The 16,219-nt window shown below is 43.1% G+C and overlaps 1 protein-coding gene across 2 annotated transcripts in view; it reads right to left on the minus strand.

The window, feature by feature from the left end:
• Nucleotides 1-10,199: 10,199 nt before the first annotated feature.
• The window catches only part of PPP2R3A (protein phosphatase 2 regulatory subunit B''alpha), a 77,096-nt gene continuing 71,076 nt past the window's right edge, over nucleotides 10,200-16,219 (minus strand). For both annotated transcript variants that reach the window (XM_018560209.1, XM_018560210.1), the window contains exons 10-13: nucleotides 15,020-15,195; nucleotides 13,248-13,366; nucleotides 12,378-12,484; nucleotides 10,200-10,625 (exon numbers count right to left, since the gene is read on the minus strand). In XM_018560209.1, the coding sequence (XP_018415711.1) occupies nucleotides 10,529-10,625; nucleotides 12,378-12,484; nucleotides 13,248-13,366; nucleotides 15,020-15,195 (499 nt within the window). In that variant the 3' untranslated portion in view covers nucleotides 10,200-10,528. The remainder of the gene's footprint in view (nucleotides 10,626-12,377; nucleotides 12,485-13,247; nucleotides 13,367-15,019; nucleotides 15,196-16,219) is intronic.

Here is a 16,219-nt window from a genome sequence, read left to right on the forward strand (position 1 = left end):
TGTAGACCCTTCCTGGAGGAGTGTCAGAGGCCTGGCCCCTTACTGCCAGCTGTGGTTCTTTTGGCTGGACCCTACATTACTACTATGTCCCGCAGTGGCAGATCAGCCAAAGGATTTAACCACCAGGCATCCAATGATGAAGAGAATTCTCTGAGACTAGATTGGTACCCTGGGTGATGGACACAGGGACCTCCAACTTTTCAATTTTGTGAAAGGGTTGCTTTCTTGTCTTTGCGTTTTGAGTTCCTTATATTCAGTACTGTGCAATTGTTTTAGGCACTTGGAAAAAAAAAAAATAGCTGTTATGTAACAATGCTTTTCATAGAGAATGACATTTATAGTTCATAAATAACAACTGACAAGGCACATGGACAGAAACAAGTCTTAATTCAGGGCCCGTTGCCGTTTTCCAGTGCAGCCACAAAGCAAGATGAGGCAACTCGCCTTGTTCCAGATGGGCTGTTTGGTAGTGTGCGCTGAAAAAACTACTGCATGCAGGGGTGGTGCAATCAAAGTGCACTGTACCTATAGAACTTCATAAAATGTCACTTGTCACATTCCAATAAAGATCTAAAAAAAAAAAAAAAACCTGGGACAGGCACACACCAGTAGCCGTGTGGTGTAGCCCAAAGGGCTGGTTCACACTACAGACTCTGTTCCAGTGCGTTTGGCTTCTGGAATGCAAGCTTGCTGGCTCCCTGTGTTCAGGGGCGGGAGGGGGCGTGGTGGTGCATTGAAGTCAATGGCACCACAGCCACGCCTGCACCTGGAATGCAGGCACATTAGTACCTGCGTTCTGGTCCAGTGCGATCTACAGAAATAGTGCTTGCAGTGTTTTTGCAGAACGCACTGGACCGGAACGTAGACACTAATGTCGATTGCACTGCGGGCAGGGCTGCAGTGCCATTGACTTCAATGCACCTCTATGCCCCTGAACACAGAGCTGGCTGGTGTGCGTTCCAGAGACCGAACGTGGTGTGAACCGGCCCCTAATCAGCATTTGGGGTGTCCAGCCTTTGTCTCCAAAGCAGCAGCAGCAAATCTAGCAAGTGCACTTGCACGTTGTTACGAATTTTGCAGGTATATGGCCCAATGCACGATGAAACAATTATACGGGACAGGTGCTTATTATTACCATGACTACATGTAAGTTAAAGTACAATCATTAAATCCGACATCATCCGCTGTGTAGGAGGAATACAGCTGGTTGAGTAAAAGTTGCGGCCCATCTAACAATCTGAGATCACTGACAGTTCAATGTGACAAACTCTTTACACAATGGCAAGATTTAGCACAGCAAGAAGACACAGCGTGGTCTTTCTGTACAACAAGGTCTCTCGCAGGCAGAAAGTTTAAGGCAGGCGGGTGCTTCCAGATGTTTCTTGTGCTTGTCACAGCAGAAGACATTGAAAAGCACAAGTAACGTTGAGGAAACCTAGCGCAGCAGATGAGACACATTCTTCTGATGTCTACTGGCATCATTGGCTCAGACCTGGCAGAAACCATTGGGACGCTGGTATACCAGGCTGCAGTCTGGAGGCGTCTAGTCAGAAATGGCCTTCGCGGAAGTCTTGCTGCTGAAAAACCATAACACCGACATGGAAATATGGCCAAGTGACCATGAGAAAAGAAAAATGGCAGCTTTTGTCTATGTATACATTGAAATAATTGGGCAGTTTGTTCACTGAAGGCCTGAGAAGTGGTAACGGATGAGGATCTGCAGGCAACAGTGAAGCATTTTGGAGGTTCCTTCCAGGTTTGTGGCTGCATTTCTACTCGTGGAGTTGGGGATTTGATTTGAATTAATGGTCTCTTCAATGCTGAAAAATACATATCCATCATACAATACCATCAGCGAAATGTCTGATCTCAAATTAATTTCTTCAGCACAACAATGACCCAAACATACACTTAGAGTCATATGGAACTATCTTCAGGAAAGAAAAAGGAGTAGTAGAAGGGATGGCATAGTCCCTCCAGCGTGTCCATCTCAATATCACGAGTCCGTCTGGGGGTTATACCGAAGCAACTGGAAAAGGCCAAATCCACAGCTGAACTACGGTTCGTTCTCATAGATGTTGGAAACGACTTACCTGCTGAGATTAAACCACGTGCATCTAGGAGAATGGAGATGACATAAGGCAAAGGGTGGACACACCAAACTTTCATGATTATTTTTTCTGTTTGTGCATTATGCAGCTTGACTGTAAAAACATCCAAAGCTTCAAATGGGCTTTAAGAAAATGTATGGTCAAATAACAATGTGTAACAACCACTGCCACTGTCTAGTTGGCACTGCTAGGTCTCTGCATGAGCTTTCTAAATGTTGCAGCGCTGCCCTAGAACCAGCGTACCACGAATAAACACCTCCCAGATCCTGTTTGTTAACTCTGCCAATTTTCCTCTCCATTGGTTGGTGAGTCTGCCCATCATATGCCAATAGTGAGGGGAATGAAGGTGGCTCGGAGGTAACCCCAGGAGTTGATTGCGGTTTCTTCGCACTGGTCCCCTTCTCCAAGGTCCAAGAGGAACCAACCAGCCAATCTGTGTCTTTTACATATCGGTTTTATGGATCCGGGCTCCCACAATACGTCAGAACAGCTCAAATATAAATCGGATACATGAATAGTTTATCATTTTATTTTTGGCCTTTGGCTCTCTCGTCCCACAGAAAGAAAAAAAAAAATACCACAAAGGAAGTCACACAAACACAAGTGACTTTTTCCAAACATACAGCCAAAAATGTATATCGCACATTAAAATGATACTGAACAATAATTCACTCACTCGGTAATGTTGGTTGTCACATATTTACAGGGAGTATGGGATCTCATTGCATAGATTAGCAATATAAAATACTGTGTTGTATAAGTGACTGCATCCCCTTCCATAGGCTGCGTATGCTAGCTGCTATAGCAGGAAGACAGCAACGTGTGTGTTACTTCTTATATATTTTGGGGGGTACACAAGACCCAACGAGGCATTACAAGTCTCTGACAGAATGTTGTAGCTTGTTGGTGTCACCTCTCTACTTAGTGGACTTTGAAAGAACATCATCCTGGGAGTAGCCTAACCAGCAACCCTTAGCGCCCCAACATGGCAGCCGTGTGCAATACAATAGACAAACATTAAGTGCATAACCCCCAACTCCCAATATCTGTTCTTGTAAGGAATTGCGGGACGTTCATATAAATATATTAATCATATAGTAATATTGCCTGTATTTAAACATATTCTTAAGTCATCTAAAGGGTGACTTTATATCTGCACACGGTTCCTATTGAGGAATGATTTACTAGTGCAGTGTTTGATATTTATCTGTATATATCACCCACTTTCTGATCCCCTTATCCGGGTGTATTATAGAGTTCTTAACATTGAAATGCTTAAAGGAGAACTATGACATGAGTGCTTTTCACTCACCTCATAGTTCTAGCCGACCTGTGACAATGAGACTGTCACAGGTCGGCTCAGTAGATCGGGAGGTGAGAGAACACATACCGGGTTTGCTCGCCTCTCGATCCTGTCACGGCTCTCTCCTGTGACAGGGGGAGGGGCTGGATTCCCCTCTCCGATCTAGATAGGCAGAGCCAGCTGTCACTCACGCAGCTGGACGGATCCCGTCATCTAAGTCGTGATCCGCTCCGGCGTCTCAGTATACCGCGAGCTACAAATACTGAGCTTAGGGTAACGGGAGGACGCTAGTTTGTGTCCTCCCGTTACCCCAAGGAGAACTATGGGGAAAAACACTGACCCCATATGAAATCTGATCTAGCGAGAGCAACCACGTCTATAAACTTCCTTCAACTCCACTGTAAAAATGGTGAGCACAGATCTTAATAGCGGCCTACAAATTGCTTGTTTAAAGCGACAGCTGGCAGTCCCATCAAGATCTGCTTAAAGGGGAAGTGAAAAAAATTAAACAATTGCTGGGAGGTAGGGATTATTAGTGGAAGAGACATGCAAAGTCTCTTCTGTCGAAAATCTTCTTCCTCTTCCCCCTAGCAATGTTTTTATTTTCTGTGTACACTGTACGGCACATGCACTGTGCAGTGTACACTTCCAGCTCATTCACGGCATCTCCAAGAAGCTTTTAATGGGCCTGATGTGCATGAGTTACAACATCAGTGGCCAACCAATGGTTGAATAGGATTGCCTGGGAACCCAAAAGTAGCAGCAGGGGACCTAACATGCATCACAGTGATGGAGAAGGGCATACTTGTAAATGTGCCATAATGTGCGAGTATGCTGCGGTGGTTTACTTCCTCTTTAACTCTCATGATGCTTTGCAACTATTTACCAGCTGAAGCTTGTGTGAACTGAGCCAAATGTTTAAGTAAGCAATAACAATGTGTACTCTGAATCAAGAAACATTGGACAATTGATGAGGTACGGCAGATGAATTCCAAATAGGTCTGGGAGCGGTACTGGCCAAGGACCTTTCCTGCTGCATCAAATGGAAGCTTTGTATGCAAGAGCTGGCCCACTTCTACTCATTACTATGGTAAAGCCCACATACATGTAAGATATAGGACACACAACTAGTAATACAGTAACGTAGGTAGCGGCTTTCCTCCAACCCACACTTCACATTCAGCCCAACACTGCCACGTATGGTACTTTCTATCCTTCCCTTTTCTATAGCAGAGATAAGGATAGAGAAAGCTGAACAATCTCTACCCATTATGGCCACCCGAAGAACCAGTCTCCCAAAAGCAATCAGATTTCCCAGAACTTTCATATATCAGGTCCCCTATTATTGCAAGAGACCGTCCCGGCACAGAGCCCCATAGTGAAGAATATATTGCAGCAGATGTGTGAAGTCTGGAAGAGAAGTTGAGAGAGGGGCTGACCAAAAGCAGCCATACTGAATTATGCCGAGTTTACGGCTAGCTAGGAAATAGAAGATAGTGTCTGCTTCCCACAGCCAGCACCCCCATTTACTTTTCATCAGTCCCATGCATTATATTTGGATTTCGAGCGGCTCTCCTCCATGAACACCTTATAGAAGCTCGCTGTTCTCCAACTCCAGCCCCAAGCTAGCAGCATGAGATCTGTACAATAAAACTTTTAATGAAATGAACCAAGTGAGAAATGTTTTTTGTTATACTGCATTTATAAAGCAGTGAATGTGACTTACCAAATTTAAATCATGCACCTGGAAGATTCACCTGTAGTGAATGTCAGATTCACGGTTTTATAAATATTCTCCTTAGTATAGTGAAAGCCACAACCTCAAACTATGACTACAAAAAACATTCTTAGTCAGGGTTTATGGTTTTGGGTCACCGGCAAGCCCACTGGGGCCAATGAAGACAAGACACATGGACACGTTTGAACTAATATGCACAACTTTTGAATGTGAATATGGCTAAGAAAACTTACCCAGAAAATGGAGCATATTAAAAACCTATTTGACATTAAACCCCCGTGTGGTGTGGGGTGGACTCCAGCGGTCAGGTAATTTGCATTCATACTATTAACTTATCTGTAAATTGATGGTGTCCCTATATATCTATAAGTCACCATAAACTGATACATAGATTTAGGATGCCACATTTAGGGTGACCAGAATGGAAGAGAGTCCACAATCAGCACAGTGTGGGCTGTCGTCATCGTCGTCGTCATCATCATCATCATCGACAGGATTACAGCAGGTCCAATGATTCAGCTGGTAACAGTGGAGCCTACTTCTACCATTACACATTAGATTTGGGTGACTGATCGATCTACTGAAGGGCGAGTCCGTTTTATCCATCAAGCTTCTTATATGGATTGAAGGCTTCACAACCATAATATGGCTTTCACAGTCCACCCACCAGCTCTATGTATTATAAGTATTTTCATTTATTTTAGAATAATGTGAATGCAGAGAGAGATTTCAGCCCAGTGATCCCAGTTAAAGGGTCAGTCCACCCAAAACTGTTTTGTAGTTTTTGGTAAATACTGGAGAGTTGAACCACCAATTCCTCATACATCTCAAGGTCACTACTGGTGAGATATAAAAGCCCCATGGGGCTCTACAGATGATGTAATCTTTATGAAGGAGAACAATTTAACTGAAATAATGTAACTTACATGAAGGAAACAGAATGTGCTAAATGGTGCAAAGGTCGGTGGGAGCAACCAAAACTGCCGGGGGGGGGGGGGGGGGGAGGGGTTTAATTTTTTAGAGAGGGATCAGGAATTATAATTAGGAAGATATCTCTACTGGAGTACTGAAGACATAAGACACTGATTCAGCCAACTAAGCTACACGTACTACTAAACTATTAATTTGGGTGGGCTGACCCTTTATTTTGGGATCCATCATTTGTCAAACACATGCTTAAAATCGCTGCTGTAAAGAAAGAGAATCAAAAATTCATTTTTTTTCGTTACAGGCTTAAAGAAAAAAAAATCCCAGGCCATGCACTAAACCTCTTTTTTCCAGCTGATACATCACGTTAAGGTTCACACCAATTTCCGGAAACAATCTGGTCTGGAGATGATCAGCATGTGGTGTAAATGGGCGCTAAGGATGTACTCACACTAGGCACAGTTGCCTTGTACCATGTCCAAACATGACTGACCCCCCTCCTTCGCTGATCTGCACTCACATTGTGCCGGGTCTGAGAGCATGATTCTTGTGCTCACTGTGCTAGGCCAATATCTGTACCCTTACTACCAGAGTGGGTACAAATGGATCGAATCTGCTCCAATGTTCACGTTCTTCACTTGGGCACAGTAAACCATCACACATTGTCACACTGTGCTGGAGTCCACCTGAACTGTGCCCCAGACCACCTCTTTCAAGAGGGCCCGGGTACAGTATGCTGAACACTAGTCAAATGAGCTAGACTTTAGGGGTTAAACACGGTACACACAACCTACTGGGAGTTCCCCCTAAAATACCTATCCTGGGGTCTGATAGATGGGGCAAGGCTCAACTTCTATAGGAAACTATCATTTTTATATTCTTCCACCTGCCCCAGACATAAATCTGCTGAAGGTAACCACTGCTTATGTCTCGTAATCATTGATTTTTGTTTTCTTAGTAGGAATTGTTTGAGCTTGGGACAAAATTACTGCAGCAAATGTGTGTTTTACAAAAAGGCCCAAGCAAAGGAATCACCCTCGTATTTCACACACTCCAGGGACCTGATGGCCATTTGAGATGCTTTCTTTCTTACTATTGGTCCTTTGCATGACATGAGACGTAAAAGGAACTCTGCGACATCTCTGCACAATGATGTATGTATGTATGTATGTAGGACAGTACAATGATTGTTATGGGAAGCAGGAATACTGCAGTCACATCATCAGCTTCATTTGGGTACCACTTATTTCATTTTTTTTAATATATACACTACTTACAAAACTAAAACTCCAAACTTATACCTTTCCAGAAAGCATGACGGCACAGTCACAGGACACTTCAAAAGGCGGAAAAATATGAACACAACTAAAATATCATGTAAGGCAGACTACAGCAAAGAGCAGAACAGAAGTGAGGCATGCAATGCCTTATAAGTGCCGAGTGTTTGTGTACACAGGAACTTTCTCTGCATCGGCGTTGTGAAGATCTTAGCTGGTGAACAGATGAGCACAATGTCAGGCAGGGAAGATGAGGATTCAGAGTAAATGGTTCCCTACATATAAAACTAAAATATTCTCTATTGCTTGCTCTGACTTCACACCTTTAGACTGATCCTGATGCTGGTGATAACAGGCCCTTGCCAGGATCACAAAGACACAGCTCCCCAGTGTCTATGGAATCGCTCCTTTGCTAGCCAGGCCCGCTCATGAGATTTTGCAGCACTTGGGACCAGCAAGGGAGAAGTGCACAGAGGTAAATGTAAGGCTCTCCCATGTGAATCTGGCAATGTGTCACCCGTGTGACATCAGCCTATGTTCAGAGAAAAGAGCTGGGCTTCACCTAAAGTGCCCGTGTAAACTACCACAGAGGCAAATACCTAGGTACTCAATAAGTTAACCAATTCAAGGCTAGCTGAGCATTATGGGATATTATAATGGCCCAGGAGAGTAAGTTACACTTCTACAGACTAGTGACCTGACTATTCAGCCACAAACTAGCCTCAGCTGTTGTATATGACAAGCACACTAAAAGGGGCCATAAACTCATCTATTTTGCGCTTTAAACCCACAGGCTGAGAAAAATAGAGCAGATTCCTCCATCAACATGGAGACGTGCGTCAATCAAGGAATCCTGCTGTTTGCATTATATTTTGACAGTGGCTGCAGTCAAAATACCCAAAGAGAGCGGGCAGCTCATTGGCTGCTGGCTCCTATCGTACAAAAATTTTCCCACCAGCCCCTACGATCAGCTGATCGAGGGACGCCTGCCGAATGGGTGCCGGCAGTGGACGAGTTTCATCCGGTTCCTCAAAAACCATTCGGCCTGCAAATCTCAGTGAATCTTCGTTCTGTGCGGATAAGCAAAACGGAACATGCCTGATAGATTTGCATTTCAGGCCGAATGTAATAACGCATTATGGCCACTAGATGGAGCCGAGGAAATGTATTTTCTATACCCCTCGGCTCCAGCTCGTGGTCAGAATGCGATAGTATATTTTTTTCAGGTTGAATGTAATAAGAATGTTTGTTTTTGCCTCTAGTCATACAGAACGAACACTCACAGAGATTTGCAGGGCGAATGGCTCTATAAATTGTTTATAAATAGACCCCTTAAAGTCCTCTTTCCAAAGCAATTGGCCATCGAGTTTCCCCACCTCCATTCTCACCCAACGCACATCCACAGAGTGCACTGGTGTGAATGGGGCCTATTGGAAACAAAAGATTTCAGCATGTCACTGCGTTGGGCCTGCATTTAGCAATGCACCTGGTATGAATGAGCCCCAACACATATCTACAGCTGGCATGTGGTTGATTTACATAATAAATAAAATGATCACTTCGAGCTCTCATCCTGAAAATATTACAGCAAGATGTAACAACATCAATCCATAAAATATAAAATGTTTGTACTAAGCTAAGTTTACTTTATGTAAAATATTGCATATACAGTGATATTAAAATGGAGGTTTACTCATGTTTATTTTATGTGATGGATAGCACGGGAAAGGGTTAAATGTCAGGTTTATTCAGCTGCAGCAATTTCTCCTCACTTCCTGTTCTGGTGCAATCTGCACAGCCTCTGTTTTTTATTGCTGTGGTGACCCACTGGGGAGATTCCTCTTCACTTCCTGTCTCAGGTACCCATGGCACAGGAAATAAGTTAAAGAGGAACTATGGGCAAAGAAAAATGACAACCAGTGGTGAAGCGCTCTTGGCCTGTTTCAATAAATGAGAGAGAAATGACGTATATGCTCCAGTCTGTCACTGACATGAACACCTTTATATCACCTGTTGCTCCTGCCAGTAGCACTATTATTTTCCACTTCCAGCAGTAGGGTGACAACACTGAATTCATTGAGGAAGGATGAATTCAGAGGAAAATGAGGGTTATAAAACACATGAGTAAAATCTGACCACTGTGAGCACCCGCGGCACTCTAGTAGTTTGTCCCAACCCCTGTAACTGACAGCTTGGCCTACAAGTAAAAACGGAGAAAAATGTACATAAAAAGGTACGTCACATAAAATGAATTGATATACTAAACATTTTCACTATAGTGGGCCCTTAAAATCTCTCCAATTTGGACACAGCAATAAAAACCTGAGAGAGGTTCTAATCCTCTCATCATAATTCTATTTCAATATGATCCGCTGCTAGATTGTTTTAGGGAATCTGTTTTGAAGCATAACAGTGGTGTGAAAAGCCTTCTGCAGGGAAGCAGCTATTATCCAACTCCCATACACTACACAGTAGCTCCAAGGCAGTAAAGCTGAACCCTAATCAGCTTCACTGCGGGTGATGTCACGGACCCGGCAATAGTATAGAGTCAGACAGGCAGATTTCACCCACGGCATCTCATACAGATATTCTGCTTCCGAAAAGTGCAACTGCAATTCCCATAATGCTTTGCTAGTCTCATATCTCGCACGTCCATAGGATTTGTGCTATATACATGTATACAGAAGGTAGACGGTACTATGAATTATACATAAAAATAAATATCTGCGTTATTTTCTCCCTTATAAACATCGCTCGTGTTCGCTAATGAAGATATTCCATGGACTCCCGCTTTGGTTCGCTCTACAGTTAAACTCGATTCTGGCAGTTCAGCAGTTAAAATAAAAAAAAAAACATCCTTGGCAGTATCTCACCAATGAGTAAAAGCCCTGAAATGAAGCTTCTGATTGGTTCCTCTACAGCTGTGGCACAGTTATTAAGACATATTGCACATCATGGCTTTTGTTCATTGGACAGCAATCGTGTGCGCACACAATGCAGGAAATACAAGCAGAACAAGTTCCAGAGCGTCTTACAAAAACAAAGCAAATCTTTTCACAAAAACATAAAAAATATATTTCTATATTTCCCCTGTATGTCTGCCCCCCGGCCAGGGTTCAGTCCTTAAAATACAGCTCGGTCTGATTGTCCAGTAGAGAGATGGGGACTGTCCTCATGCGGAAAGGTCAGAAATGACCAGTTTATCCATCTTGTTGGTGATTTCGGGAGCAGAGATGATGTCCTCTCCCTCGTAGTCGTCCTCAAAAGACCTGGTCACACAAGAACAATAATGTCATCACCCAGAATGGTTCCAGAGATTTTATGTATTATGTTCACAGCCCAAACAAATTCAGGTAAATATGAATACCAGTGTTTGTGGTACTGCACAGCAGCATTTCTTTTTCCAGTCGCGGCACCCTTTAAAAGTATGAAAATTCTTGAGACACACCAATCTAGACTGTAATGGATTTTAAGAGGGAAACCCATGCAAAAAGACACAAAAAAGTGGGGTTCCCCTTCACTTCAGAGCCCCCCCGCCCCACCCATTCATATCAGAAGCCCCCTTCACATCTGAGTCCTACCATCCCCAGATTTCGAGGAACCCCTGAGAAAGCCAAAAATTTTTTTTATTGAAAGAACAGAAATGTTGTATATTTTAACATATATATATTTATTAGGGATGTGCCGATACTAGTATCAGTATCGATGTTGATACAAGTACTCCTGAAAATGCCCTGTATTTGTGAAAATGACCCCATTCTAAAAGGCCAATACCGGCCCTTTAAATTTTTAAACAAGTTTGGGTGCCCGAGGTCCCCAGTGCTGGTCCGGCCATACATTGCCTCCTCCTACTTCCTAGCAGAGACCCACACCTGCCTGTACAGACCCTGAGCCCGGGACCCACCCGCAGAGCTCTGGAGAGACCCAAACGCAGCCCTGTGTAATTGCTGTTTAGTTGTGGATTGATGGGATCTGTTGTCCTTTATTGCTGGGTGCCATTCTCCATTGCACAATAATCATGGATTGAGTTACAGTTCTTCATAATTATAAAGAAACTGCCCTAAAATCATCAGTCTGTATTGTTTTAGAAAATATGTCACATGTCACTTTAAGAAAAAGTATCGGGAATTGGTATCGGCGAGCTGCTCATGGAAAGTACTGGAAAAAATGATATCGGGACATTCCTAATATATACAGTATGTGTATCTATAAATCACACACATCCGCGCATCAACAACCTATAACTCTGTATGTGGTTCTAATAAGGATGGTTTCTGTGACACCCCCTCCTGAACTGACAAGTTTATTACCTGAATGATAATCAAACGACAATAGTTTGATCCAATGACAATCCCATGTCCAAGACGTACCCACAGACACCACCATGACCACATGAATAATAATAAAAACTAGTTTATGAGGGAAGGTGGAGGGAGGAGGTAATAAAAGCAGAACCCTCCCACCCCCACTACCCATCTTTTCTGCACCTTAGTTATGATCTGATAACAGGACAATTTTGTAACATTGTAACACTGAGAATCTGGATAATCTCTGGAGCAAGTTGTCACAGTGATCACACAGGGTACAGTAACATTGTTAATGTTTAGTCCCTGTAAGGGCTTGTTCACACCGAAAGCGTGTGCGTTCCAGAGCGGTAGCTGCTGGAACGCACACGCTTTCGGTGGGAACCTTCACCGTCCCGCCCCAAAACGCGGGGAGCATTGTATTCAATGGCACCGCTTCCACGCCCCTCCGCCGGCAGTGCGATCGAACGCCTGTCAAAACTTTGCTAGCGTTCCGTTTAACTGCAAACGCAAAAAATAGGGCCGATTGCAATTTTCATACATGGCAGGCCTAAAGTACACAGCATCAGGGCCATGTGTATTGACATAACAGCAGCTATGAATTATAATGGGAACGCGCTGATTAGGGGCAGCAAATTAAATCTAGAAAGTGGAAGAGGATGAGACGCTTGTGTGGAACCATTTGGATCCTTGTTCCCCGTGGTGCTGACTACTTACCCCTCTTGTAAGTGTTCAGTAGCAGTTTCCTCAGCAACTAGGATCTCATATTCTTCTGCTGCATATCTGTCCCAGTCTGATGGCTCTGGTGTTTCATTGTCTATGTCCTGCAGAGAAGGAGATGTATTAAACAGTGATAGCGCACAGGAGAATAACGTCACTTATAAGCAATGACAATGAGAGTAACATCAACCAGCTGGATTGCAGCTCTACATATGAAGCACTAGCGTGAATCTAGTCACGTCACACACATACAAGGCACCCTGTTTAAGACACAAGCTGCTTTTACCCAATAAAATGCTCTAATAATTCTGTAACAAAAATAAGAGACACTATTTTTAATAAAACACCCAGGGGATCCACCTCTTGAGTTACGTGAGCTTAGTGTGTATAGAGTCTGTACTCCAGTCACTGTAGTCTTTGGCAGGTTAACTTTATGGAGGCCATTAGGAGTCTGATTCAACCCCTTGGATTCTCTTCTACTGCACTCAGCATGAATCCAGAACAGGACAGAGCACTTCCAAGTTCATTCAAAGTTTCAAATGGGATTGGTGAACACAAGGTTGATGGTTGCCATTGACAGGCCAGAGAAAAGACCAGGAACAGGAGGGGACGCAGGACTCACTGTTGTAAATATGGCGTGTATAAGGGATAGAGGAGAGGACATGCTTTATAAAGTCACTGGCCACCTAGAAAGACAATATATAAAAGGCATGCCTATTTCTCTGAGTCAAACACTAATAGTATATGTTTCAAGAACAACAGGACCCAATAGTATATGTTTCAAGGACAACAAGACCCAGTGACGGTCCTCCAAGCACTTGTGTGTCCTTGTGGCTCTTTGTTTCATTCGGGAGTGACCAGCTGTACCTTTTGCACTGCAAAGGGATCTCTCTGCTCATGGTCCAGGTATTTCTCAAGGTTAAAGCATGTGTCAAAAAAGATGTGAGCCATTCGACATCGCTTCAGGTCTTTCAGTGTTATTCGACCTGAATAATAGAAACAGCAATTAAATAATCATACAGTCATCTGTATCAAGTCATACAGGATATGCTCATTTATTTACATGGTGCTGATGCTTTTTTAGCATTGTTTGCAGAGAACATTGAACCATTCACATCAGCCCTCGTCTCTGTCTGCACGGTTGTGGTATGGATATTAGACTGGTTCAAACACAGACTAGAGCTGGCTCAAGACCAGTAAAATTATGTTCGGAACTATTCATTTTTGGAACATTCGTTCAATTTTCTAATAGTCCATTTCAACTGTTTGTGAAGGCGCAGAATGGAAAATGTTCTCCAGCGTACACAATGAATGAAGAAACTCCATTTATTCCGAAATCAAATGTTAAAAAAAATGAAATTTCAAAATGACAAATTCTACAAGTCTCTGATGACATTATCGAATGTTCTGATGAGATTTGTCATATATAAGTTTGTTCCAGATTTGCCCAGTGTATGGCCAGTGTACGCCCCCCCAGTATGTTCTTAGATTGTGGGAAGAAAACATTAAGCCATGTATAATCCTTATTGTATATTATATTATTATATATTGTATATTAATATGGCCTCCCATAGAAGTAAACGGAGATCCATTAGAGCAACTAGAACACCTCTCAGACCATAGAATGAAACTGTGACCAATAGAGCCTAGGCTGATATAAATCCCGGTTATAATATGGAACGACTTCCATGAACCTTATTGCACTATAAAGAGAATGGTAAGATGTAGAAGCTGCTGGAGGCCCCATATATTCCAGAATCCTGCTGCACTCCTTACCGGTATCCCCGTCAGCATGGGTGCTCGAAGTTACCACGGATGGCGCTGGCAATACTGAAACTTGTTAGAGATGTCACCAGCACACCTCATTGAAGTGAAGAACACGTCTGTTTATTGATGCTTCATGTCATAACAAATTACAAAGTTTCGGGGCCACAAAGGGTTCCCTTCATCAGGCTTGATGCCTGATGAAGGGGACTTTGTGTGGCCCCATAACGTAATTTGTTATGACATGAAGCATCAAAAAAAAGACGTGTTCTGCACTTCAATGTGGTGTGCTGGTGACATCTCTAACAAGTAGCGGTAAGAAGCCAACTGGCTGGACATCGGTGATCATAATGAGCCTTAAAATAGTCCTACATTTGGTACCAGAACAGTTAGTATTCAGACGAGCTCTACTGAGACACGTGAACAGGGATAGAATTGCTCGTTCCTTCAATGCTTAAGTGGGAGAATGCGGCCATCTCAGCCTGATGCCACAACTCCAAACATAAAGCCAATGTAAGCTAAGAGATGAGGCGAAAGTCTTTGTGGATCTGGTGCTTTTATTGTACTGTGTTTGAGATCATAGTTCTCCGTTAGGTGAGTAGTAGGACTTATTTCAGGTAAGGTCTATCGAAATGATAATTCTAAATAAGAGGGAGTAAATCCCCTTCCACAGGCTTCTGCTGGTAATTAGAAGGTCATTGACTAATCACCAGCGGAAAGCCTTAGAGACTTGTGAGTGTTTCCAAAGGAATGTCATCTCCTAGCTATAAGCGATTAGCCTTTCAAAGGGCCACATCAGTAATCATCATGTCACTAATCAACATTTACAATACCACACTCTGTAGCCTGCACACTATTTATAGAATGCATCATACCTTCTTCTTCTGGTTTCACCAGGTCCAGGAGCTGACACAACAAGTCCTGGAAGGGTAGCGGCTCGATGCCCATGGTCTCCATCTTTTCACACTGCTCCTCATAAAAATACTCCAGTTCATACATTGATAACACACCATCTCCATCCAGGTCCATGCAGCGGAACCAGTATTCAATGCTACAGGTGGGGAGACACAGAGCAGTGTTAAGACAATTAACCCATGAAATTTCCTGTGTCAGAAACAAACCAGGTTCCATCTGTGGAGCGAAACTAAAGAATATGCACAAGAAAATATTACATTGACTGGGCCAATAATAAAGCAATTCTACCCTATGTCTGTTAATGCAACCATTGAGCTAATGGAAAGAAGGACAGAAAAGAACTCAAGCTGGCCATACATGGCTACTTTCTGATGAATTTGATGAAATTCCAGCAGTGGTTGGCCACAACAACAAAATTGAAGGAGACAGGTGCAAAAGTGTCCAAACAGTGACTGCAGCCAATCAGCTTCACAGGACGAAAATGCTGCTGTCCAAGGGTGGCTTCATTTCTTCTCTGGAGTCACCCTAAGACAGGAAGTGTGTTGCTGCTGGGATCACCAGGTGAAAATAAAGGGGAAAAGCCTAAAAAAGGAAACTAATGAAGTCACCACATTTAAGGATTGGGAAGCTGCAGTACATTACATTTTTAGGGTTTTATTCTTTATTCTATTTCGGTTTTAACAGACCGCTGTAGGTATCATGTACAAAAACAAAATAAGATCCAATAATGATTTCAGTTTGATCTATTAATTGTACAGGTCAGTGGCTTATACTAGTAATGACTTTATTCCTCCACTAGATGGCATCTGCACACCTTGGAATCTTTCTATTCAGGCACATGGCACGCTGCACGGGTACTGCGATTTATTAATAAAACCATCAGAACTCAGGGCGATATATATTGTGTTTGAGGTGATATTAAACTTTTTCATTCAGCACTGTTAATCCGCACTTAATGAGCTTTTTCTTGGTTTTCAATTGCCCCATTTAATGTATTTTTTTCCTATATGCTTCACACTATGACACCTCTCCTGCTCTTTACGGGCGTCTCCTTTACCTTGCAAAGAGACACCGTGCATAGGTGCTTCTGGTAGAGAACGGAGCGTCTTGGGAGCTGGTGGTGGTGAACATGGACCATAGGTAAGTGTTTAGAGGTGGGG

This window comes from Nanorana parkeri, unplaced genomic scaffold (genome assembly GCF_000935625.1).
Source record: "Nanorana parkeri isolate BGI_ZX_2015 unplaced genomic scaffold, ASM93562v1 scaffold439, whole genome shotgun sequence".
In the NCBI taxonomy this organism is placed as follows: domain Eukaryota; kingdom Metazoa; phylum Chordata; class Amphibia; order Anura; family Dicroglossidae; genus Nanorana; species Nanorana parkeri.